General features: G+C 56.9%; 3 protein-coding genes across 18 annotated transcripts; 2 read left to right on the top strand and 1 right to left on the bottom strand.

Annotated features, from left to right (window-relative positions):
* Nucleotides 1-574: 574 nt before the first annotated feature.
* Nucleotides 575-14,315, top strand: NEURL4 (neuralized E3 ubiquitin protein ligase 4). Of its 11 annotated transcripts, none has more exons than XM_063700574.1 (29): nucleotides 583-907; nucleotides 2,056-2,500; nucleotides 2,710-2,775; nucleotides 2,931-3,229; nucleotides 3,392-3,503; nucleotides 3,597-3,685; nucleotides 4,227-4,299; nucleotides 4,467-4,731; nucleotides 4,958-5,139; nucleotides 5,458-5,543; nucleotides 5,668-5,830; nucleotides 5,926-6,124; nucleotides 6,215-6,291; nucleotides 6,375-6,453; nucleotides 6,815-6,984; nucleotides 7,072-7,203; nucleotides 7,929-8,074; nucleotides 8,152-8,379; nucleotides 8,480-8,578; nucleotides 8,666-8,845; nucleotides 9,013-9,177; nucleotides 10,725-10,883; nucleotides 11,259-11,438; nucleotides 11,577-11,664; nucleotides 11,761-11,868; nucleotides 12,008-12,152; nucleotides 12,255-12,478; nucleotides 12,569-12,734; nucleotides 13,616-14,315. In XM_063700574.1, exons 1-29 carry the CDS (start codon nucleotides 626-628, stop codon nucleotides 13,818-13,820), a joined length of 4,812 nt encoding a protein of 1,603 aa, XP_063556644.1. In that variant the 5' UTR covers nucleotides 583-625; the 3' UTR covers nucleotides 13,821-14,315. The 11 variants fall into 11 exon arrangements, 10 of the variants coding, with proteins under 10 accessions (XP_063556644.1, XP_063556643.1, XP_063556645.1 ...); XM_063700573.1 differs by having other exon boundaries at nucleotides 6,815-6,990; XM_055367342.2 differs by having other exon boundaries at nucleotides 584-907; nucleotides 8,666-8,827.
* Nucleotides 14,316-14,500: 185 nt separating this feature from the next.
* On the top strand, nucleotides 14,501-17,844 carry GPS2 (G protein pathway suppressor 2). Of its 3 annotated transcripts, none has more exons than XM_055367347.2 (11): nucleotides 14,501-14,612; nucleotides 14,824-14,984; nucleotides 15,346-15,455; nucleotides 15,540-15,652; nucleotides 15,784-15,863; nucleotides 15,955-16,037; nucleotides 16,222-16,375; nucleotides 16,474-16,563; nucleotides 16,652-16,731; nucleotides 16,819-16,914; nucleotides 17,104-17,844. In XM_055367347.2, exons 2-11 carry the CDS (start codon nucleotides 14,891-14,893, stop codon nucleotides 17,185-17,187), a joined length of 984 nt encoding a protein of 327 aa, XP_055223322.1. In that variant the 5' UTR covers nucleotides 14,501-14,612; nucleotides 14,824-14,890; the 3' UTR covers nucleotides 17,188-17,844. The 3 variants fall into 3 exon arrangements, with proteins under 3 accessions (XP_055223322.1, XP_055223323.1, XP_055223324.1); XM_055367348.2 differs by lacking the exon at nucleotides 14,501-14,612 and adding an exon at nucleotides 14,613-14,691; XM_055367349.2 differs by lacking the exons at nucleotides 14,501-14,612; nucleotides 14,824-14,984 and adding an exon at nucleotides 14,987-15,094.
* EIF5A (eukaryotic translation initiation factor 5A) lies at nucleotides 17,489-22,985 on the bottom strand. 4 transcript variants are annotated; one of them, XM_055367352.1, is made up of 6 exons: nucleotides 22,837-22,985; nucleotides 20,145-20,330; nucleotides 18,830-18,934; nucleotides 18,471-18,602; nucleotides 18,303-18,376; nucleotides 17,489-18,132 (listed from the first exon to the last, which is right to left on the bottom strand). In XM_055367352.1, the coding sequence occupies exons 1-5, from the start codon at nucleotides 22,903-22,905 to the stop codon at nucleotides 18,314-18,316; spliced, it is 555 nt and encodes a 184-aa protein (XP_055223327.1). In that variant the 5' UTR covers nucleotides 22,906-22,985; the 3' UTR covers nucleotides 17,489-18,132; nucleotides 18,303-18,313. The 4 variants fall into 4 exon arrangements, with proteins under 4 accessions (XP_055223327.1, XP_055223328.1, XP_063556651.1 ...); XM_055367353.2 differs by lacking the exon at nucleotides 22,837-22,985 and adding an exon at nucleotides 22,201-22,369; XM_063700581.1 differs by lacking the exon at nucleotides 22,837-22,985 and adding an exon at nucleotides 21,840-21,998.
* Between the last annotated feature and the right edge of the window lie 469 nt (nucleotides 22,986-23,454).

Genomic DNA, 23,454 nt, shown 5'->3' with positions numbered 1-23,454 from the left:
ATCAGCGAGCTTCCCCCACCCCCGCCAGTCGGCTAGCTCAGCCAATCAGGAGAGGTGTGAGGCAAAGTGGAAGGATTGCGGCACTGTTGCAAGACACTTCGTCCTCAGTCGGGTGGCGGGAAGAGACTTTCACTACCGCTTCTCTGGGTCCTCCAGACTCGGCTCACGCTGCTTTGGAGCCTGCATCCTGAGGGGAGACACCCCCTCTTGCCGTAAAGCGAGTGCTTCAAGGTGTCACCTCCTCCTAGCGAGGGCGGGGTCGTCGGTGCCGCTGTCGCAAAGCAGAAAGTGTTTGGGCTCCAGCACCCCACCGTCGTAAAGATGCCTGCGGTGGGCGTGTCTTTCTCCCACTGTCGCAAAAGCTCCCTGCCCAGGTCTTCGTCCCCCTCGGAGCCGCTCCGTCACCTCGCTATGCCGTAAAGCGAGGCTCCCGACCCGTGTCCTGTTCTCACCGTGGTCGTCCCCAGCGCCTAGCGCGGGCTGCTTCATTGCCCGGCAGTGCCGTAAAGCATACCTGGCCTCAGCGCCCCCCCCCCCCCCGGTCGTATCCCTCGGACTGTCTGCCCGACGCGGTTGCCACGGTGCCGCCAAGCGCGGCTGTCGCGCTGCCCCGGTGTCAGCGGAGATGGCGGCAGGGTCGGGTGGGAGTGGGGGCTCTGGGGGAGGCCCTGGACCGGGGCCGGGCGGGGGTGGCGGCCCCAGCGGGAGCGGCTCAGGACCGGGGTCCAACGGGGGTCTGGGCAGCGGCGGGGAACTGCACCCGCGCACTGGGCGCTTGGTGAGCCTGTCGGCCTGTGGGCGTACAGCGCGGCGGCAGCAGCCGGGCCAGGAGTTTAACCACGGGCTGGTGTTGAGCCGAGAACCCTTGCGCGATGGACGCGTCTTCACCGTCCGCATCGACCGCAAGGTGCAGCGCTGGTACCGCGGAACAGAGATGTAGAGGGTGGTGGGAGGCGTCTAGAAGGAGACGGGGTAGGACAGCCAGGGTAGCCCACATCGCCGGGCACCGAGAGGGAACAGAAAGACCATAGAGCACCAGGGGGCGGTCAGGAAGACAGCATGAAGCAGAAACATTGAGTTTGAAGAAGACATTAAGAGCTTGAGTTTTCTCAAGATCCAGAACCAGGGAAGGGACACGAGGGCTAACCCACTAGAATGGCTGGGAACAGACCTCCTGGTACAATTTCTTGGGCATGGAGGATGGAGAGATGTCAGAGATGTGATGGCAAGTGAAGAAAGATGCCAAGGAACGAACAAACCTAATCCCAGCACTTTGGGAGTCCGAGGCGGGCGGATCACTAGAGTCAGGGGTTTGAGACCAGCCTGGCGAACGTGGTGAAACCCCGTCTTTACTAAAAATACAAAAATTGGCCAGGCATGGTGGCGTGCGCCTGTAATCCCAGCTACTCTGGAGGCTGAGGCAGGAGAATGGCTTGAACCCGGGAGGCAGAGGTTGCAGTGAGCCGAGATCATGCCATTGCACTCCAGCCTGGGCAACAGAGTGAGTGAGACTCCGTCTCAAAAAAACAAAGAACAAACCATTGAAGGACAGAGGCTGTGCCAGAAAGATAGGTGAGGAGAAAGATCCAGGGTGAGGGAGGTGTGTGTGATTCAGTGAAGAGGCCAGGCTCACAGAAAAAGAACTTGGAAGGAGATTGAATCTGGGTAGAGCCTGATCTTTGGAGAGAATTAGGCCAGGGGAAAGGAATGAATGATACACAAGAGCAAGAGGTGTGGGTATAGGAAGTAGGAGAATTTGGATGGTTGGAGAGCCATAGAGACTAGGAAAGTTAGAGGAGGCAGGAGGTTGGAACCAAGGCATTTGTGCTTGGCTTGGAAAGGAGTGGTTTAGTAAACACTGAGTAGAGAGCAGAGTTGCTAAAGGAAAGCCCAAATAATTACCGAGACGGAGTCCAGAAAATCACTGTCTGCATCTCTGGATTAGTGTTCCAAGAGACAGAAAGCCAGCTAGCTGTCTGAGAGGTGGGAAGATATGGTGGCCTGTGGAATGGGGGGTGGCCCATTCTAAGCCTCTGTCCAATACCCCTATCCCAGGTCAACTCCTGGAGCGGCTCCATTGAGATTGGGGTGACAGCGCTGGACCCCAGTGTGCTGGACTTTCCAAGCAGTGCCACAGGGCTGAAGGGGGGCTCGTGGGTAGTGTCGGGCTGCTCTGTGCTGAGAGATGGACGCTCTGTGTTGGAGGAGTATGGTCAGGACCTGGACCAGCTTGGTGAAGGGGACCGCGTGGGCGTGGAGCGCACAGTTGCTGGGGAGCTTCGGCTCTGGGTGAATGGGCGGGATTGCGGTGTGGCTGCCACAGGCCTGCCCCCTCGTGTCTGGGCCGTTGTGGACCTTTATGGCAAGTGCACCCAGATCACCGTGCTACCCCCTGAGCCAGGCTTCAGCCCCCCTACTCCCATCCCCACACCTCCCCTCGAGCCCTTGGCCCCCACTGAAGACTCTGCCATGGCTGAACAGGGGACCTCTGCAGATGAAGGTGAGAACACAGCTAGGGCAGTGGTGGTGGGGTGGGGACGGAATGGGGGAAATAGAGTGACAAGACAGGCTGGGTGTGGGCAGGGCCACCCTGATCCCCAAGTCTGTTGAATGGGAGAGCAGGAGCTAGAGGATGGGGGGTTCTCCTGGCTATGGGCCGTGAAGCAGGGACTGAACCCTTATTCCCCTCCCATCCCATCTGGTCCCCAGCCTTCATGGTGTCCCCAGCGCAGGCCCGGCCGGAGACGTTTCCTAACAGCCTTGAGTCGCATAATGGTGAGGGCTTTGGGGAGGCCCTGGGAAGGGGAGTGGGAAGTGAGGTGGACAAGGGAGGGCCCTCAGGAGAAGGGGTAGGGAGAGAGGCACCAGGTCTGGGGGTGTAGAGCCTCATCCCAACTTCCGAGCTTCCTTCTTCCATCCTGCTGCTATAGACTTTGCCAACATGGAGCTGTCTGAGGTGGTGAGCAACACCATCCTGTCTGCCTACAATGGAGGGCTCCTGAATGTGAACCTGAGCTCCCCACCGGCAGGGGAAGGCCTGGGATCTAGCGGTGCTGCCACCTCGCCCATTCTCACTTCCAACGATGCCCTGCTCTTTCATGAAAAGTGCGGGACCCTCATCAAACTCAGCAACAATAATAAGACGGCTGAGCGCCGGCGGCCCCTGGATGAATTCAACAATGGGGTTGTCATGACCAATCGCCCCCTTCGGGACAATGAGATGTTTGAGGTGTGCAAAGTCCTGTGGTCTGGTTGGCGCCTTATCCCTGGGAGCTAAAGATGGGGATTGACCCTTGGTGCTAGGAGGGTGGGCCCTGGGGAAGAACCAAGGGCTGAAGGTCCCTTTCTGCATTTACATTCCCTGCTTCTCCCTTCTGTCCCTCAATGCCAGATCCGTATCGACAAGCTTGTTGATAAGTGGTCAGGCTCCATTGAGATTGGGGTCACCACCCACAACCCCAACAGTTTGGAGTACCCAGCCACCATGACCAACCTCCAGTCAGGTACCAGCCCCGGGCAGGGGCGGGGGTGCAGGCCTGGTGTTGCTGAGGGGAAGGAAGCCCTGTACCCGAACCCAAGTGTCCACTATCACCCAGGCACCATCATGATGAGCGGCTGTGGAATCCTGACGAATGGCAAGGGCACCCGCCGGGAGTACTGCGAATTCAGTCTGGATGAGTTGCAGGTGAGGGTGGGGCACAGATCCCTGGGCCACTTTCAGCAGAGCCACAGGTACTCTGTGTTCCTGCCAGGGCACCAAGCAGGGTCTCCTATGTGACCTAGAGGCAGTCCCTGTATCTTCTACCTAAAGGTTCCTTCCTAGAAGCCTGAGTTGCCCAAGAGTTCAGCACTCAGATTTTGGAGTCAGATGGTTGAATTCCTCTTACTGTTTTCCCATTTGTAGTAGCGAACCGGGGCAAGAAGCTTATCCTCTTTGATTGCTCCCCCACCTCCTGCAATCTCTAAAATGAGCCTACGAGTAGTACTTATTTCATAGGCTGAGACTTGTAGAAGCTGATGTCTGTGAGGTGGTTTAACTCAGTGCCTGACTCACGTGGAGCATTGACGAAATGTGGAAATTGTCATGTCTGGAAAACAAGGACCCAGGACCTGTCCTCCAGGGTGGTCTGAGACTCTCGCGAATACCTTCCGGAGTTGTTCCTGTGTGGAGTGGGGTGCTGAGCAGGCCTCAGGACTCCTCTAAACTGTTTGTCTTCTTTGATTAGGAGGGTGACCACATTGGCCTCACAAGGAAGTCCAACTCTGCCCTACACTTCTTCATTAATGGTATTGATCAGGGTAAGGGCCGCCCAGAGAGAGCCTCTGGGCCGGGGCTTTCGGTGGGGCTGGGACTGGGGGCTGTACCTCATCCTCCTGCTTCTCTTTGGTGCTTGGCCTCCCTGTGTTTGACTTTCTCCCCTCATTCTCCCTGCCCACTCCCACACCCCCGTACCTTCCTGCCACAGGAGTGGCAACCCCCTTGACGCCCCCAGTGGTGTATGGTGTGGTGGACTTGTACGGGATGGCAGTGAAGGTGACCATCGTCCACAATAACAACCACAGTGACCGTCTCCGCCGAAACAACGCCATCCTGCGGGCGCTGTCCCCCGAGGGTGCTCTCCGCCGTGCTGCCCCTGCCGCCCAGGCAGAACCTGAGCGCCTGCTCTTCCACCCCAACTGTGGGCAGAAGGCAGCCATCACCCACGAGGGACGCACTGCCCTGAGGCCCCAGTATGGCCCATGGGGTGGGGAGAAGCCTGAAGAAGGGATTCTAATGGGAGGGGGGGCGGGGCAAGGAAGTGGAAGGCAGAGGGAGCCTGGCGGGGGCAGCTTCCTGGAGGTTGAGCTTTAGTTCTTTGGCTTGGGGCAGTGAGTGTTGGCAGGCATTGCTGGGCTAAGCCTTGGCACATTGAGAGCGTGTGTTGGGGATCTGACTCTCCACTTGCTGTGCCCTCAGTGCCACCGATGACTTCAATCACGGCGTGGTGCTGAGCAGCAGAGCCCTGCGGGATGGAGAGGTGTTCCAGGTGCGCATCGACAAGATGGTGGACAAATGGGCTGGCTCCATTGAAATTGGTGTCACCACCCACAACCCTGCCTACCTCCAGTTGCCCTCCACCATGACCAACTTGCGCTCTGGTGAGCTCCCAGGAAGGGCAGGGACAGGATAGGGTTTTGGGGGGAAGCTATCCCCAAAGCCCTGGCACTTGTTCTGCAGCTCCTTTTTCACTTGTCACTCTTATGACCACTCATTCAGTGGCTAGAGAGTGTCCCGTGGGCAGGGCTGTGGCTGTCTTGGAAGCTGCAGAGTTTTCTTGTCCTGCTCAGGGAAGAAATCTAGTCGTCAAAGAAAAGGCAAGGTGGACTGTGGGCTTGGGTGTCCTGTGGGTGCTGCTGTGGCAAGGAGAGGAGCCCTGCATTTCCCCTCATGTCCCCTCCTGCTCCTTGTCCTCCCAGGGACCTGGATGATGACTGGGAATGGGGTGATGCACAATGGGACGACCATCCTGGATGAATATGGGCACAATCTGGACCGCCTCAAGGTGGGAAAGTGGGTGCGCCGCCTGGCGGCTGCAGCGGGCATCACAGACACCGCGGGGCTGATGCAGGACCAGCCCCGGCAGGAACTCTGCCTGACTCCTCACTCCAGCACCCCCTTCTTCCAAGGCAGGGGACACGGTGGGCGTGGTACGGCGGGAGGACGGGACTCTCCACTTCTTTGTCAATGGGATGACTCAGGGCCCTGCTGCCTGGAACGTGCCCCCGGGCGTCTATGCTGTCGTCGATCTCTATGGCCAGGCGGCCCAGGCCACCATTGTGGACGACGTGGGTGAGGGCCGGGCTGGGCTGGGGCCGGGGGTTAGGGTGGCCTTGGGAGGTCTGAGAGACACCTAGAGACCTGATGGGTGATGTCCACTTTTACAGAGGTGGCTCCAGTTCCTGAACCACTTCCTGAGGGGAACAACCAGGTGTCTCCAAGCTCTCCGTCCTCAGGGGCCGGGGGCTCTGACCTGCGCTTCCATCAGCTGCACGGCAGTAACGCAGTCATCACTAATGGGGGCCGCACCGCCCTCCGCCACAACTGTCGCAGCGAGTTTAATGACGCCATCGTCATCTCCAACCGGTCAGTCTCTCAACTTTCATGTTCCCACCTTCCTCCTGCCCAGCCTCAGCCACGCAAGTAGAGCCTCTCTGATCGCCAGTCTCCTGGCAGGGCCCTGCGGGATGGAGAGCTGTTTGAAATTGTCATTCAGAAGATGGTGGACCGCTGGTCAGGCTCCATTGAGGCTGGTGAGGGGCGTCTGTGTGTGTTGGGGGCTGTTGGATGTCTGTGCCTTGGGGATCAGCCTTGACTTACCCCTGCCTCCTCCCAGGAGTGACTGCTATTCGGCCTGAAGACCTGGAATTCCCCAACACCATGACAGACATTGACTATGACACATGGATGCTGAGGTTGGGCTTCCTGCTTTGGGGACCAGCTTGGGGCTGAGTGGAGCTGGCTGGGATCAGGGAAGCAAGGTTTGGGCCTATGGTATCTGTGGGTAGTGACAGACCTAGGGGATCTACCTGTCCCCTCCCCTTGAATTCTGGGAAGTCCTGCCCAGGCCCACAGGGGCTCAGTCCTCCTTCATCTTAGGCAGTTCTTGCTTTTTCCTAAGGGGATCCCAGGGACAGAGGAGATAGGATTGGGCCTTACACCCAGATCAAGACACCAGCCCAAGACATTGGAGGGTTCTGACAGACAGGGAGTGGGCAGGGGCCAATGTGAAGTTGAAGTTGGCAGGCTGACTCACCCCTTCTGCCATCCCCCCAGTGGTACAGCCATCATGCAAGACGGTAACACGATGCGCAACAATTATGGGTGTGACCTGGATGCGCTGGGCACAGGTGCACGCATTGGCATGATGCGAACTGCCAAGGGCGACCTGCACTACTTCATCAACGGCCAGGACCAAGGCGCTGCCTGCTCGGGCCTGCCTCCGGGTAAAGGTGACTATGTGGCTTTCAGCCTGCCATCCTCAGCCCAAACCACCTGGCTGTCAGGCTTCTGACCTTCCCTCTCCTCCCCAGAGGTGTATGCGGTAGTCGATCTCTATGGCCAGTGTGTCCAAGTGTCCATCACCAATGCTACCGGCCCCATGGACAACAGCCTGGCGACCAGCAACACTGCCACCGAGAAGTCCTTCCCACTGCACTCCCCAGGTGCGGCAGCAGGGCGGGGGCTGGACGGGCTCTGCTTGCCTGCTGTGCACCTGAGGAGTAGGGCTTCCAGGTTAGAGAGGTTCTGCAGAGACGGTTGGCTGGGGTAGCTGCCGGCTCCAGGGAAGGGACAGCCCACGGTGGCAAGCAGCCAGTGAGGGGGAGGTTACACCTGGTACTTAGAGCCTGGACACTTCCCTGCCACCAAGGGGCCAGGACACCGTAAGCTGAGCATGCCAGGTTTGGAAATGGGCCTTGCTGTGGTGAAAAGAGGTATCAGGGCCGGGCGCGGTAGCTCACGCCTGTAATCCCAGCACTTTGGGAGTTCAAGGCAGGTGGATCGCTCGAGCACAAGAGTTTGAGACCAGCCTGGGAAACATGGCGAAACCCCGTCTGTACCAAAAATACAAAATGTAGGCAGGTGTGGTGGCATGCACCTGTGGTCCCAGCTACTTGAGAGGCTGAGGTGGGAGGATCGCTGGATCCCAGGAAGTCGAGGCTGCAGTGAGCCACGACTGTGCCCCTGCGCTCCAGCCTGAGTGACAGAGCGAGACCCTGCCTCAAAAAAAATACAATAAAGAGGTGTCAGGAGGCCCTGAGGTGTAATGGCAGATGGCAGATGGGGCATTGGCGTCCCCATTTCGTTTCATCTGAAAGCTTTGCTCTGTGTTCTGCCTGAAGCTCGCTGCCCCAATCCTACCCCTTCTACTGGTGCCATCTTTTCACAGTGGCTGGCGTGGCTCACCGATTCCACAGTACTTGCGGCAAGAACGTCACTCTAGAGGAGGATGGCACGAGGGCATTGCGTGCCGCTGGCTATGCTCATGGCCTTGTCTTCAGTACCAAGGAGCTGAGGGCTGAGGAAGTCTTTGAGGTAGGCCGTAGTGATGTGACAGAGGGGCTGCGAGGCCCGTCACGACAGGGCCAGCTCATGTTTTCTCTGTCTCATAGGTGAAAGTGGAAGAGCTAGATGAGAAGTGGGCAGGTTCCCTGCGGCTGGGGCTGACCACACTAGCACCGGGGGAGATGGGACCCGGGGCAGGCGGTGGTGGCCCAGGGCTGCCTCCTTCCCTGCCAGAGCTCCGGACGAAGACCACTTGGATGGTATCCAGCTGTGAAGTGAGGCGTGATGGGCAGCTCCAGAGGATGAACTATGGCCGGAATCTAGAGAGGCTGGGGGTGAAGTGGCTGGCTCCAGGGACAGAGGAGGGGTTGGGAGTGGAGGTGGCAGGGAGAGGTGGGCTGAACATCGTCTGTCCTTGTCCTACCTCGGTCCTAGGTGGGGAGCCGTGTGGGTGTTCGTCGGGGGGCAGATGACACGATGCACATCCTGGTGGATGGAGAGGATATGGGGCCTGCAGCCACTGGCATTGCCAAGGTAGACCTGAGCGCTTCCTTGGGTTCTGGGAGGATGGTTGAGGTCTTCTGCTGATCTCTGATTTTCTGGGTCTTGTGTGCCTCCCAGAACGTGTGGGCTGTGTTGGATCTCTACGGGCCAGTCCGCAGTGTGTCAATTGTCAGTTCCACGAGACTGGAGGAGTCAGAAGGCACCCAGCCTCCTTCCCCCAGTTCAGACACCGGCAGTGAGGGCGAGGAGGATGACGAGGGCGAGGAGCATGGCCTGGGAGTAAGAGGCTGCAGCATGGTCTGTGCACATGGATGGGCAGTTGCTGGGCCGTTGGATGCCAGGCCTTTTCTGGGTTCTCTGATCGTTGGGTGGAGGCTCACACTCAGGGTCTGTGCAAACTCCAGTGGGGTGGGTCAGTCCTGGCATTGGCAACCCATGCAGCTCAGTCCCTTCCTCCACACCAGGGCCAGAATGAAGTGGGTATTATACCCACCACCCTCGAGTTCCTGGAGAACCATGGGAAGAATATCCTTTTGTCTAATGGGAACCGTACGGCCACACGGGTGGCCAGCTACAATCAGGGCATCGTTGTCATCAACCAACCTCTGGTGCCCCAGCTGCTGGTCCAGGTGGGTTCTCCCTCCCTATCCCCAGCTTCTCTTGCTCCACAGTGACCCATGGCCAACCCTCCTGAAAAAAGGCCTTTTTGTGTGGAGAAAAAGCAAGCAAGCCACTTGGATGAGCTTCCTAGGCTTTTATTCATAGCCTGTAATGGGGGTCATCAGTCAGTTACCACGAAGTCCCTACCTGGTGATTGGTGAGGGAAGCAGTAGGGACAGGCTGGAGGAGTCCAAGGGAAATGCCTGATCCTATATGTGGGAGCAGAGAGGGCTTTCCAGAAGAAGGTGCCTTTTTGCTACAAACTGAAAGATATGTGAAAGTTAGCCAGGTGAGCCCGGGTGCGGTGGCTCATACCTGTAATCCCAGAACTTTTGGAGGCCAAGGCAGGCGGATTGCTTGAGCTCACGAGTTCGCGACCAGCCTGGGCAATATAGTGAAACTCTGTCTCTACAAAAAAAATACAAAAATTCTCCAGGCATGGTGGCACGAGCCTGTAATCCCAGCTACTCGGGAGGCTGAGGTGGGAGGATCACTTGAACCTGGGAGGCAGAGGTTACAGTGAGCCGAGATCACGCCACCGCACTCTAGCCTGGGAGATAGAGCAAGACCTTGTATCTAAAAAAAAAAAAAAGAAAAAAAGGCCAGGCGCAGTGGCTCATGCCTGTAATCGCAACACTTTGGAAGGCCGAGGCGGGCGGATCACGAGGTCAGGAGATCAAGACCATCCTGGCTAACACGGTGAAACCCCGTCTCTACTAAAAAATACAAAAAATTAGCCGGGCGTGGTGGCGGGCGCCTGTAGTCCCAGCTACTCGGGAGGCTGAGGCAGGAGAATGGCTTGAACCCAGGAGGCGGAGCTTGCAGTGAGCCGAGATCGCGCCACTGCACTCCAGCCTGGGCAACAGAGCGAGACTCCGTCTCAAAAAAAAAAAGAAAAGAAAAGAAAACTAGCTAGGTGAAGGAAGTCCTAGGAATAAGAATCCTTACAGATCCTTACAGAGGCAACAGCAAGGTCAAGGCTCAAACAGCGTGTTTTTTTTTTTGTTTGTTTGTTTTTGTTTTTTTTTTTTTGAGACGGAGTTTAGCTCTTGTTGCCCAGGCTAGAGTGCAATGGCGTGATCTCGGCTCACCGCAACCTCCACCTCCCGGGTTCAAGCGATTCTCCTGCCTCAGCCTCCCAAGTAGCTGGGACTACAGGCATATGACACTACGCCTGGCTAATTTTGTATTTTTAGTAGAGACGGAGTTTCACCATGTTGGTCAGGCTGGTCTCAAACTCCTGACCTCAGGTGATCCACCCGCCTCAGCCTCCCAAAGTGCTGGGATTACAGTGTGGGTCACCGTGCCCGGCTGGCGGTTCTTTTTTAAAAAAAAAAAAAAAAAAAAAAAGAGGGAAAGAAACAACTAAATTAGCGTTTTCTGGTCCTTCCAAGCATAAGAAAAGGCAGCATCCCAGGCCACATTCTGGGAGGTGCAGTATTCCCTCCCTGGCTGGGGTGGGGAGCCTGGTTCTTCCCAGGAGGCTGTGATTATGGAGTAGTTCTTTCTTCCCCAGGTGCGGATAGATTTCCTAAACCGACAGTGGACATCTTCCCTTGTCCTGGGAGTCATCACCTGCGCGCCTGAGAGGCTCAACTTCCCTGCTTCTGCCTGTGCCCTCAAACGGGCAGCCTGGCTGCTGCGGGGCCGTGGGGTCTTCCACAACGGTCTCAAGGTGAGTAGGAGCCAGAGAGAAGGAACGGGACCAGGCCTGTGAGTAGAGAAGGGCTGGCCAGAAGGGAGAAGTGGGCCCCTAGCCTTGGAGGTAGGACCACAGGTGTAAAAGGGGGACGGTAATGGGCAGGCAAGGGCGAGTAGCATTGCCTGGTCAGTCTTAGGCCTGCTGCTTCCTGCGGTGTCCCTGCCATTGAGAATGTGCCAGTTTTGGGGAAGGGGAGGGGCTCTAGGTAACTGCAGTGGGAGGAGAACCTCGGCAGTGGGCAAGCATGGAGGCAAAGCCAAGGCACTGGCAACAGGAAGCAGAGCAAAGGGCGGGACAGCTGCTGCGGTGGAGTCTGACCTCTGGAAGACAGCCTGTCTCTCCTCCCAGATCTGCGAGAAGTTTGGGCCCAATCTGGACACGTGCCCTGAAGGCACCATCCTGGGACTGCGGCTGGACAGCTCTGGGGGGCTGCATCTTCATGTTAATGGGGTGGACCAGGGGGTAGCTGTGCCAGATGTGCCCCAGCCCTGCCACGCGCTTGTGGACCTCTATGGGCAGTGTGAGCAGGTTAGTGGCAGTGGGGGCAGAGAGGAGGGGTGCCTGAGAGTCTGCGCCGTCCAGGACAGGGGAAATCTCTGTTCCAGGGAGGGATCAGCAGGCCCTGGGGTCTGACCAAGCTCTGTCTGACTACCCTCTCCCCTGCAGGTGACAATCGTGAACCCTGAGCCAGGGGCTGCCAGTGGGAAAAGTGCTGGAACCCAAGGGGACATGGAGAAAGCAGACATGGTGGACGGTGTGCCAGCCCAAAGGGACCCAGCTCCTGCCCCTACTCCCCCGCCCTCACCCTTCTAGCCCAGCTCCTGTGACCTGTGCCCCTCTGCTCCCTCAGGTATCAAAGAGAGTGTGTGCTGGGGTCCACCACCTGCCGCTAGTCCTCTGAAGAGCTGCGAGTACCATGCCCTTTGCTCTCGCTTCCAAGAACTCCTGCTGCTTCCTGGTGAGTCCCACAGTCCGTCAGAACTGACTTCATTCCCAGGGCCAGGCCTAGAGCCTTGGAGAGCAGCTGGAGGGTGCCACTGTGGTTGAGATCAAGGGTGGGAACCACAGCACCAAGCCTGCTACTCACTGTCCCGCAGAAGATTATTTCATGCCTCCGCCAAAGCGAAGCCTGTGCTACTGTGAGTCTTGCCGGAAGCTGCGAGGAGACGAGGCCCACAGGCGCAGAGGGGAGCCTCCCCGGGAATACGCACTGCCCTTTGGCTGGTGCAGGTTCAACCTCAGGTACATATGGGCAAGGTCATGCCTTTCCCCTACTGTTTTCCCCTGGAGAAACGGGGGTCCCAAGAGGGTGCATGGAAGAAGTAATAGAACTTCCTGTCTAAGGAAAAACCAGGAAGTGCCAGGAGCTTCCTGTCTAAGGAAGAGCCTCGTGAAGCTCCTCCACTGGGGAGTCAGTGGCCTTCGTTCTATCTGCCCCGCTTGTCCACCTCCTAGAGTGAATCCCCGCCTGGAGGCTGGGACACTAACCAAGAAGTGGCACATGGCATATCATGGGAGCAATGTTGCCGCTGTACGGAGAGTGCTGGACCGAGGGGAGCTGGGAGCAGGTACTGGCGAGCAGGCCCATGCAAGGTGGGCTGAGCCTGGGGGGCTGTGGAGGAATAAAAAGGGCTATCCTGACCCAGTTCTCCTCCCAGGTACTGCCTCCATCCTAAGCTGCCGTCCTTTGAAGGGAGAACCTGGGGTAGGGTTCGAGGAGCCTGGCGAGAACTGTGCACCTCCTCGGGAGGAGCAGCCCCCTCCTGTGCTGCTTTCCCCCTCCCTTCAATATGCTGGGGCGGAGACCCTGGCCTCCAAAGTGCAGTGAGTACTGGGAGGGGTGGGGAGAGATCTCCAGGGGCTCGGATGGAGAGGGCCCCAGCGCAGCCACTGGGGTCTTCATGATTTGCCCTCCCCTTTTCTCATCTCGTCTTGCTAGCTGCCAGCCTCCAACTCAGCCCTTTCTTCATTCATTGAACAAATACTACTTATATACTCTTCTAGTGGGCAAAAAAAGGAATCTTGCTCTTGTGGAACTTCTGCCTTTTCTCTCTATAATGTTCATACGTAATAAGTATTATTTATTTATTTATTTTTATTTTTATTTTTATTTTTTTTGAGACGGAGTCCTGCTCTGTCACCCAGGCTGGAGTGCAGTGGCGTGATCTCACTGCAATCTCCACCTCCTGGGTTCAAGCGATTCTCCTGCCTCAGCCTCCTGAGTAGCTGGGACTACAGGCACGCACCACCAAGCCCGGCTAATTTTTGTATTTTTAGTAGAGACGGGGTTTAGCCATGTTGGCCAGGATGGTCTCGATCTCCTGACCTCGTGATCCGCCCACCTCGGCCTCCCAAAGGGCTGGGACAGGCGTGAGCCACCGCGCCCCGCCAGTATTTAGTATTTTTAAAGGTAATAAGTAAGGACTATGGAAACAGAAAGAATGGGGCGGAGACAGCAGTGCGGTTGGTGTGGGCATCCTAAGAAGGTGGGAGAGATTCGAGCAAAGGCTTGAAGAAGGAAGTGAAGGGTGTAGCTGAGCAGGCTTTGGGAGGAAGAGCATTTCAGGTAGAACAGCTAGAGGGAAGTTCCCATAAGGTGGGAGTATTTCCTAGGTACAGCAAGGCTTGTGTGGTTGGAACAGACTTTGCAAGGGGGAGGTGATGGGGCGAGAGGCTTCACTCCCTTATTTTTTCTTGTCTGACAGATTCCGGGACCCCAAATCCCAGCGGACGCACCAGGCTCAGGTGGCGTTCCAGGTGTGTGTGCGCCCTGGCTCCTACACCCCGGGACCCCCTTCCGCTGCCCTTGGAGAACCTCCTGACCCTCACTTCAGTCCAGCCGAACTTGAGTGGGTCACTAAGGAGAAGGGGGCCACACTCCTCTGTGCCCTGCTGGTACGGGTGGAATGAGGGGTGAGACACCACTACTACAAGCACAGTCGGGCCGCGGGCCCATGGACTCTGAGTGGCGACTGCCTCCACCTCATTCCCGTGACTCGTGGCATGCGCAGGTGCTGGAGCTTGGCAGCCGCGCAGGAGCATGTAGGCAGGCTCTCAGATGTAGGTGGCAAGTGGCACAGCTCCATGTCCGGAGGCCCAGCACTCCGTCTGATGGGAGGAGCCGTGGGAGCCCAGCTCCAGGCCCTGGTACCCCTCTTCATGCACTGATTTGGGGAACATGACTCCCTTGTACTCCCCTACCCCACATCACTTAATTTATTTCCGTTTTTGTTTCTGGTTACTGTGAATCCCAGAGGAGTCTCTCCCTGTGCCCACATGAAGCTGCTTTTTCCGGGGCCACCGGGCGGGAGTGGGGAAGGATGGGCGCACGGAAGATGGGGGCCTCTGTACAGTTGTTACTGACTCTGATTTCTAAGGAGCCAATAAACACCGTCTCAGAGCCTCCGCCTCGGCCTCTCTCTCGCGCGCCCCTCTCCGGAGCCCGCGTCCCCTGGGGTGCCACCAGGTGGGCCCGCGAAATTAAAGAGAGCTGAGGATGCCAAGGCCAGTCTGCAGCGCTCGTCGCTCACGTTCCCGGCGACGGGGTTTGTACGCCGCGGGCACCCGTCGCAGCGCGCTTCCGCCTTCTTTCACCTGTGAGGTCGGCCGCCGCCGTGACTCCGGAAGGACTCGGCCGGGCCGCCGGATGTGACGCAGGGGCCAGGGCGCGTCGGAGCCGCTGAGAAAGCGCAGAGAAGGCGGGTAGGAAGGGCCGGCGTCCGGGCTGGCTGGGCAGGGAGCGTCAGCAGCGAGCCGGGGACCCCGGCGCCGCCCGCGCGCGGTGGGGCGGGGGCTGCGGTCCCGGCCGGGTGGCGGGCTCCTGGGACACGTGACCGGGGCGGCGAGCGGGCCGGGCGGACGGGCTTCCGCCTGGGCCGGGCGCGGCCCCCTCTGAGCGCCCGCCTCCCCGCAGGCCCCGTCTGAGGTCTGGCAGTCAGAGACAGCCGGGCGCCCACGGCCCGAGCGCCCACGGCAGCACCATGCCCGCACTCCTGGAGCGCCCCAAGCTTTCCAACGCCATGGCCAGGGCGCTGCACCGGCACATTATGATGGAGCGGGAGCGCAAGCGGCAGGGTGAGCCGGGGCCATAGCAGGGGGACGCACGGCCCAGAGTGGCTCCTGTACCTCAAGGCTGGCCTCAACCCACCGGCCAACCAGCGCGCCCGCTGCCGAGCGCAGAGGAGGGAAGGAATAGCCCCGTTGTGGTGGGATTTAAGCGTCCTGTTCTACGCTCCAGAACCCTTGAGATGGGAAGGACCTTGGAGAGCACCTGATAAAGCCTTTCCGTTCCCTATTGCCGCGATGGGGAGCTTGTCCCCTCGAGGCAAAGAGCACACAGGCGTGTTGGGATGACTGGGTTTTGCTGGTCTTCAATCTGTAACGTTGGAATTGTTTTCACTACCCTGCCTCTTCTTCATTCTGCCTGATTCTGCAGAGGAGGAAGAGGTGGATAAGATGATGGAACAGAAGATGAAGGAAGAACAGGAGAGAAGGAAGAAAAAGGAGATGGAAGAGAGAATGTCACTAGAGGAAACCAAGGAACAAGTAAGCAGTCCCTTGAACTCTCCCAGCTTTGATTTCTTCGTTTGACTCTCCCTGCCTTCATCTTCTTTTCCCACCCCATCCCAGATTCTGAAGTTGGAGGAGAAGCTTTTGGCCCTACAGGAAGAGAAGCACCAGCTTTTCCTGCAGCTCAAGAAAGTTTTACATGAGGAAGAAAAACGGAGGCGAAAGGAACAGAGGTGGGATCAGAGTGCTAAAAACTGAAATGGGGGCCAAGTGGAACTGGGATCAGGTAGTAAAAGAACCAGTGTTTAATGGCAAAAGAGAAGGCATCTGTCCTTGACTTTGACCTGTCTTCCTTTCACTCCAGTGACCTGACCACCCTGACGTCAGCTGCATACCAGCAGAGCCTGACTGTTCACACAGGAACTCATCTCCTCAGCATGCAGGGTGAGGACTAAAGAAACCACCTGATGGAACCAGCCTTCTTGGAGGTCACAGCCTCCCATTTCAGCATCATGAAGCCCTTCTCCCTTTCTAGGGAGCCCTGGAGGACACAATCGCCCAGGCACCCTCATGGCAGCTGACAGAGCCAAACAAATGTTTGGACCCCAAGTGCTTACGGTGAGAGTAGGATTGGGTGCCTAGCCCCTAGTACTTCCATCTGTGCATCCTTGCCACCAGTATTCAAGTCACAAACATATCAAGAACTTAAGTTCAGGGGGAAACAGGGCATACAGATATACACAAGTCACTGGGTTTCAGCTTTCAAGGAGTTTGTAGGCGAGTTCTCATTCTCCTTCCTTAGACCCGGCACTACGTGGGCTCAGCAGCTGCTTTTGCAGGGACACCAGAGCATGGACAATTCCAAGGCAGTCCTGGTGGTGCCTATGGGACTGCTCAGCCCCCACCTCACTATGGGCCCACACAGCCAGCTTATAGTCCTAGTCAGCAGCTCAGAGGTGAGTAATAGGAGGGATGGGGCTTGGCCTTCCTCAAGGTCAAAGGAGGAATGCCATTCAGTAAAAGATTTTAATGGCTCTGTCTTTTCCTTCCTCAGCTCCTTCGGCGTTCCCTGCAGTGCAGTACCTATCTCAGCCACAGCCACAGCCCTATGCTGTGCATGGCCACTTTCAGCCCACTCAGACAGGTGATAACATCCCATGCAGGAGCTCTAGCTCTTGGGTCCTCCCCTCCCTGTTTCATTCTCGTCTCACATGCCCCTCTTCCCCACCTAGGTTTCCTCCAGCCTGGTGGTGCCCTGTCCTTGCAAAAGCAGATGGAACATGCTAACCAGCAGACTGGCTTCTCCGACTCAGTGAGTATGGCACCTTGGGAGGTCAGGGTTAGGGATATGTTAAGGGGAGCTTCAGTATGCCTCAGGCCCTGACTCTGTTTTCTGCAGTCCTCTCTGCGCCCCATGCACCCCCAGGCTCTGCATCCAGCCCCTGGACTCCTTGCTTCCCCCCAGCTCCCTGTGCAGATGCAGCCAGCAGGAAAGGTAAGAATGGTAATACAATTTACCTGTCAGAATCCCTACACTAGGGATCCAGAAAAGCAGGATTAGGTAGGACAGGTGGCCCACATCATCTGGTTTTTCCTTCCTCTTTGGGGGTGGTTATCAGTAGGGTATTAAGTGGAAGGGAGAGTACGCCCAGTGACAAAGCCCTCTTTTCATCAACACCACCAGTCGGGCTTTGCAGCTACCAGCCAACCTGGCCCTCGGCTCCCCTTCATCCAACACAGCCAGAACCCGCGATTCTACCACAAGTGACCATCAGATTATATCTTCAACACCACACCCCCCACCCCATCGTGGGTGAGGGTACCCCCCATGTGTCCCAGGCCAATAAAATCTACCTGCCACTGCCCCTGGCTGCTGCTGTTTGTGTTGCCTCCCACCCAACTGTCTGGAATAGGTCAAGGTTGCTTGGAGGGTGGGGGGGATGGCTGGCAGGTCCACAGCAAGTCAAAGTGATAGACAGCGGGTTCCAGTGAACTCAGTGGCAGAGTTCAGTCTTTTTGCGGCTTCCAGATATACCCATTTAATTCAAATAAGCAGCTGAGTTGGGGGCTTCATATTAAACTTGTAGTTTTATTCAGGTTTGATTTTAACAAATGTGTCGGGGAGAGAGCCCGCAGGGAAGGGTAAAGCCCATGGGGGCAGGGCCCTCCCAGATGCCTGAGGAGGGGGCAGGTCCCCTCCCCTCTCCTCCTCTTCCCTCCCCATCTAAAGGGGTTTGGGGAGAGACACAGGCAGGCGAGGGGGCTGGTCCCCAGTCTGTTGGGGTGGTGCTCAGGGTAAAGGGCTATGGGCAACAGGGGACCAGACCAGGGATGAGTGGGGAGGGCACAAGGACCATTTGCCAGAATCCACCGCTTTCTGATTCCAGATTGAATTAAAAAAAAAAAAAAAAAAAAAAAAAAAAAAGACTAAACCACAAGCAGCACCCACCCCCTTCTCCCCCACCAGGGCTGTAGTGTGAGGGGAGAAGAGGAGGGCAGCTTCACCAAGGCCACAGCTTCGCTCGCTCCTGGCCAAGGGAGCTAGGTGAAGGGCAGGGGCTCCCCGACAGATTGAGGGGGTGGGGAAAACCAAAATAAAACGTCAAATAAATCGTGTAGGAGGAGTCCAGCCTAGGACCAGGCCAGAGCCAGGCCAGGCTCGGGGAGGGGGCCTCTGCAGGTTCAGAGGATCACTGCTGCCACCACCGCCACCCTAGGTAGGAGAGAGAAATTAGTAAGACAGGATAATACCTTCAACAGGAAGGATAGGGAGGACAGGGCCAGGCTAGGGGCAGAAAGTAAGCCTGAAACAATTAAGACTACAGCAGCTCTGCTGAGGACAACAAAATGTGAAGGGGACAGTGAGGGATTTGTCACACTCACCTGGGAGCCAGTTATTTTGCCATGGCCTTGATTGCAACAGCTGCCTCCTCTGTCATGGCAGACAGCACCGTGATCTGGAGAAGCAAGAGGGATAGCCAGGAGATGTCTGAGCTCAGGAAGAAACGTACAACAAAGCTGAGCACAAAAGCAGGGAGGGAGGCACCATACCAGGATCTCTTCTCCACAGTCGTACTTCTGCTCAATCTCCTTGCCAAGGTCTCCCTCAGGGAGACGAAGGTCCTCTCGTACCTCCCCGCTGTCCTGGAGCAGTGATAGGTACCCATCCTGGATGCCAATCAGCTGGGGGCAGATAGGGAAGGAGGCTGAAGGCAGTAGGCCCAGGGAGGCTGACATGACAGTAAAGGCTCTGATAGACAAACTGGACTGATAGCAAACTAATACCAAACACCCTCTCCTGCCATTTCCCTCCTCTCTCCCAGCACAAGCTCTCCTGGTCAGTCCCTATCCCCCAACCCCTCCCTCCACCATAAACCGCTAACCCATCCTCATCCAGACCATCTACATACCTGGAAGTCATTCCTTTTGATGTTGGGGACATCCATATTATGAGTTGACGGGCAGATATCTTCATATTTCTTCCCAGTAAAGATGTCAATACCAACCAGATGGACCTGTATGTATGCATCACAAAGAGAAACCCAACCAAACTCTAAAACGGAGGAAATAAAGGCTCAAATTGACCTTGCCTGATGAGGGAAGTCAGACCACATTGCTGGGGCAAAGACTGGAGTGTTGGAATTGAACCAGTCAACTCAAGAAACAGTAAAGCCTCTTAAAGAAAAAAAACAGAGGCTGAAAAACCACCGTTGAGATTGGGGTTGACAGCACAATAGGAAACTGCATGGCAGGCTTGGAGAAGACAGTTACCTCGATAAAAGATAAGATGCTAAGAGTCTAGGGGAGTGGGAGGAGTCTGAGGAAAGGCTTCGAAGAGTTTTCCGGACACCAGGAGAAGGAGCTGAGAAATTGGGGAATAAGGAAGGTAGAAGGGAAAGGATAAGAAACTAAGAAACGTGAAAGAGCTGAAGAAAAGGACTTGCAGGGAGATCAGAAATAACTGTAGCTAGAAAATAAGGAAGCCAGAAGAGCACAGAGAGGGATCCAGACACTAGAGAATAACCCAAGATCAATGTCAAGTCAAAAGATGGAAAAACTGATTAAGGAAAAACACCACAAGAAATTCAACAAGAACGAATCAGGTTGAAATTCTAAAGAGACAGGAAAAGTCTGAGGTGATGAGGGAAGTGCTAGCAAGAATGTTAAAACCCATGAAAGCATGGAGGCTCAAGGAACCCAAGGAGAGTGGGATGGGGCAGGTAGGGGCAGTTTGATCCTGCGTCAGAGTTCCAAAGGGAAAGCTAGAACTGGGGAACGAAGCAGCAAGGTGACCTGAAAGCTCAGAATTGACGCAGGAGTCCCTCCAGGGGAAGGCGTAGAATTGGAGAAACCCTGGGCAACATGATGGAAGCAACCACTTAACAACGGCTCAAGGGAAGAAAGAAAAAGTGAAAACCAAGAATAAGGAAGGAGCAACTGAATAGCTAGAGCATAAAGGCCTATGAATTGAAGAGATTGGCACAAAGCTGGAGAAACGGAGGGACTGCCAGAGAATGATGCGGGGACAGAAGGGTAACCACAGAAGAAGCTGAAGACTGGGGAGCAGGTGTAGTTGTCTGAATGGGTATGAAGGCTGAGCGCTAAACAAAAACAGACAGTAAAAGCAGAGTTAAAGGAAAGTCAGCACTGTTGGCAGCTTGCTGCTGGGAGCGCCAAGGATACTGGAGGCATGGGGAAGGCAAGATGCAGAGGTGAAATTCTAACCTTGGCGTGGCCGTGCTTGCCAGTCTTCGAAGTAGACATCTCGACGATCTTACATGGCCGGCCTTTGAGCACCACAAAGCCATTCTTACGTAATGCTGAGCACTGCATTGGGAAGGTGGCTGAGGCCCCTGCATCTCCTGTCTCGAAGTCCAAGTCATCTGCCATTTTAAGAGGCTTCGATTCCAACTAGAGCCAAGAAGAGAACTGAAGTGAATAAGCATGGAGGTCAACAGGACCTCCAATCTATCCCATTTCTCTCTAGAAACATTTTCCCAACTCTTTATTCCATTACCCACCTAAAATAAAGTCAAAGTTCCTGAACTTAAAATACTGACTGGGCTCAAATATACTCAAGAACTGGTGTGTGTATGGGAGGGTGGAATAGCTGGTTTCTCCCCCATAAATCAAAGCTAAAGTGGTGGCTTGGGAAAGGAAGGCTCTAGGGAGCTGGAATGTCAAATCTCAGAGATGAGAAAAGGCCTACTTCCTGGGAGGGGGGAGGACTCAGGTGTTACTTGCCACTGAAACCAACCACCCCTCTTCCCCACATATAGCCAGGGCTATAATTAGGTGAGCAGCTATGATCCAGCAAAAGGGCAGGGCTAATTGGGGGGGGGAGGGTGGAGACCGGAGGACAAGGCCCCACCCATCTGTTACACTGCCCCCCCCCCCCCATCCACACACAAACCAGTCACTGCTACAGGAAACCACAAGGCCTCTTTGGGGGATTCCCGCCTCGCCAACATGCACTTGCAACAAGACAAGGGGGAGAAAGCAAAGTTGTTTCCGAAATGATCCCCCTGCCAAACACCTCGATCTTGGTTCCCAAAGAGAACCCAGGAACCCAGCCTCTCCTGGAAGGCCCTCCCACTTTTCCCAGGATGCATCTGTCCTGTCGGCTTTTCAGGCCGGGCCAGTACAGTCAGTAGAAAGTGGGAGAGGTGGGGGGTGGTGAATGACAATAAAATGAAAGCAAAAGGTTGGTAGTAGTGAGTAGTAGAAAATCATACTAGGCTAGTAGAGTTAAGGACTTCGAAACCGTGGAACTCCCAAACCAGTTACAACAGGAAGACAGTGACAAGGTGAAGAACGCCTATCACGGTGGGAAACTCATCTGCCTGAGGCTTTTAGGCGCTGTCCACCCGGGCCGACAGAAAAGTTGGGCTCCTGTCCAAACGCCCTGTTTCCCCATTTCTCCGGCCTCCCAGCTCGAAGGGGTGCCACTTACACCTGGCTGACCGCCACACTTCACAGGAGGGTTTTTCAGGAAAGCTCCTGGGGCCCTTGAGGTTGGGAAGCGCTAACATATGCCTGCAGCAGGTCCTCCGGGGTGATTAGAACCCGAGCCTCCGGCTTCTCCCACTCCTCAAAATCTCAGGCCCCCTCGGAACCCCCGCGAGTACTAGCTCTCCCCGCGCTAGGGGCTGCCGGCTCCTGCCGACCATGTGGCCGTTCCGGGCTTCCGGTGGCCGGGACCTGGGGGGAGGGGTCCCCGCGCTGCCATGCGGCCCCGGTCCACGCTTGGCCATGCGGCCTGCGACCCCGAGGGCAGCCTCCCGTGGGGGGCACTTCCGGTGCCGCGGCCGCCCCCTCCTCAGAGACTGCGGCAGGCCGGAGCCACGCCGCCTCCCCTCCCCCCGGCCGTCCGCCAACCCCCCCCATCATGCCCTCTCACCGAATAGCCCCCTCCCCCACCTCACGTGGCCGCGCTGCGCCGGGTCCTCAACGGCCCAGGTACCCTTGCCCCGGGGGGCCGATCTGGCCCCTGGCCCTCGCCCCGGCGTGGCCGCCTGGCGGCCTCTCCCACGTGGCTGCCTCGCGGCTCGCCGTCCCCCGCCCTGCGTCGCTCCAACGTCACCGGGCCAACCCCAACCGTCACCCCGCGCGCCAACCGGGGCGCGCGCCCGCGCCTCTCCTCACCTCGCGCCGCTCTCTGGCCGAACCCGTGCGGCGGCGGCCGCCGCTCCCCTCTGCCCCCTCCCCGACCCCCGCGCAGTTCCATCTTCTCCCAGGCCCAAGCCAAGGTATCGCGCACACGCGCCCTGCCCGCTCTCACCTCGCGCGAACGCACCGACTCGACCCCGTTCGCTCGCCGCGAGCCCAACCGCTGCCTCCGAGCCCGCTGCCGCCGCCGCCGCCGCCTCTACCGCCGCCGCCGCTGCTGCACACGGGTCTTAGTACGCAGGCGCCGACTCCCCACTGACCAACCAAGCAGCCCTATGACAGCCGCGCAAGCGTGCTATCTATCTCCTCCGCCCTCCACCCCCGCACTGCGCAAGCGCACACACCCTCCCCATCTCCACCCTCCCTCCCACCTACCCGTTCAATGACGCGCATACGTGACCCCGCCCCTCACAAACCCTGAGCGTTTTCAACTAATCTGCAACGCGCAGGCGCACCCGGTTTTTTAATCTCTTCAACCTCATCTTCCCTCCCCTTGATAGACCGCTCGTCCTACCGGGCAGTCCTTGCGCCTGCGCAATAAGGAGCCCTGCACTCCACACCCTCTAAAGGAAACGCCTGGGTCGCAGAACGCATGCGTGTTCGGAATCCTAAACGCCCCTTCCACCTCAGACGCCGTCTGTACGCCAGGCGTTGAAAAGACCACGCCGCTAGATCACTTGTCTCGTCTACAACGCATGCGTCTCAGGATACGCCCCACCTCGGCTTTAACTGGACTTAAACGACTCACACGTTTCAGAAAACTTGCTCTGTGGGGTGGGCGCCTTGTCTTGGAATCGGTCCCCCCAGTTCCACACATGCGCGGGAGATGTCTTTCCGCCCCACTCTTCTAGCGCGCTAGTGTGGTCGGGTTCCCACCCATCTCGGCTTCACTTCTCTAAATCGAATGCCTATGCTCTGCCATAGAGTTCACCCGAGAAGATAGAGCGGTCCTGCGGCGGACACCATCTTCTTTAAACCGTCAGTCCGTATTGGTCTCTATGGCATCCATAGAGGCCATTCGGCTCTCAGGTCCTCAGTAAAGAAACTTAGATGGTATTACTGTGTTTTCCCCAACTGTGCTCTGCGGTTCCCCAAAGTATTGTCTACGAGGTCCCTTAGAAAAAATTGTCTATAAAAATGAGTGGTGGGCCGGGCGCGGTGGCTGACACCTGTAATCCCAGCACTCTGGGAGGCCGAGGCGGGCGGATCACCTGAGGTCGGGAGTTCGAGACCAGCCTGACCAACATGGAGAAACCCCGTCTCTACTAAAAATACAAAATTAGCCGGGCGTGGCGGCGCATGCCTGTAATCCCAGCTACTCGGGAGGCTGGGACAGGAGAATCGCTTCTCCTGTGGAGGTTGCCGT

The sequence above is a fragment of the Gorilla gorilla genome, chromosome 19 (assembly GCF_029281585.2).
Source record: "Gorilla gorilla gorilla isolate KB3781 chromosome 19, NHGRI_mGorGor1-v2.1_pri, whole genome shotgun sequence".
Classification (NCBI taxonomy): Eukaryota; Metazoa; Chordata; class Mammalia; order Primates; family Hominidae; genus Gorilla; species Gorilla gorilla.
This window is presented reverse-complemented; position numbering and strand designations above follow the sequence as displayed.

Excerpts from the sequence above, each read along its gene's own strand:
- EIF5A (XM_055367352.1), bottom strand. The coding sequence starts at position 22,905 with ATGTGTGGAACTGGGGGGACCGATTCCAAGACAAGGCGCCCACCCCAC. Across the intron at positions 20,331-22,836 it reads GAGCAAGTTTTCTGAAACGT|TTGGAATCGAAGCCTCTTAA; the intron begins GTGAGTCGTTTA and ends TCTTGGCTCTAG. Across the intron at positions 18,603-18,829 it reads TCAAAAGGAATGACTTCCAG|CTGATTGGCATCCAGGATGG; the intron begins GTATGTAGATGG and ends ATCTGCCCCCAG.
- NEURL4 (XM_063700573.1), top strand. The coding sequence starts at position 626 with ATGGCGGCAGGGTCGGGTGGGAGTGGGGGCTCTGGGGGAGGCCCTGGA. Across the intron at positions 2,501-2,709 it reads GGGGACCTCTGCAGATGAAG|CCTTCATGGTGTCCCCAGCG; the intron begins GTGAGAACACAG and ends TCTGGTCCCCAG. Across the intron at positions 5,831-5,925 it reads CACCATTGTGGACGACGTGG|AGGTGGCTCCAGTTCCTGAA; the intron begins GTGAGGGCCGGG and ends CCACTTTTACAG.
- GPS2 (XM_055367347.2), top strand. The coding sequence starts at position 14,891 with ATGCCCGCACTCCTGGAGCGCCCCAAGCTTTCCAACGCCATGGCCAGG. Across the intron at positions 14,985-15,345 it reads GCGGGAGCGCAAGCGGCAGG|AGGAGGAAGAGGTGGATAAG; the intron begins GTGAGCCGGGGC and ends CTGATTCTGCAG. Across the intron at positions 16,038-16,221 it reads TTGGACCCCAAGTGCTTACG|ACCCGGCACTACGTGGGCTC; the intron begins GTGAGAGTAGGA and ends CTCCTTCCTTAG.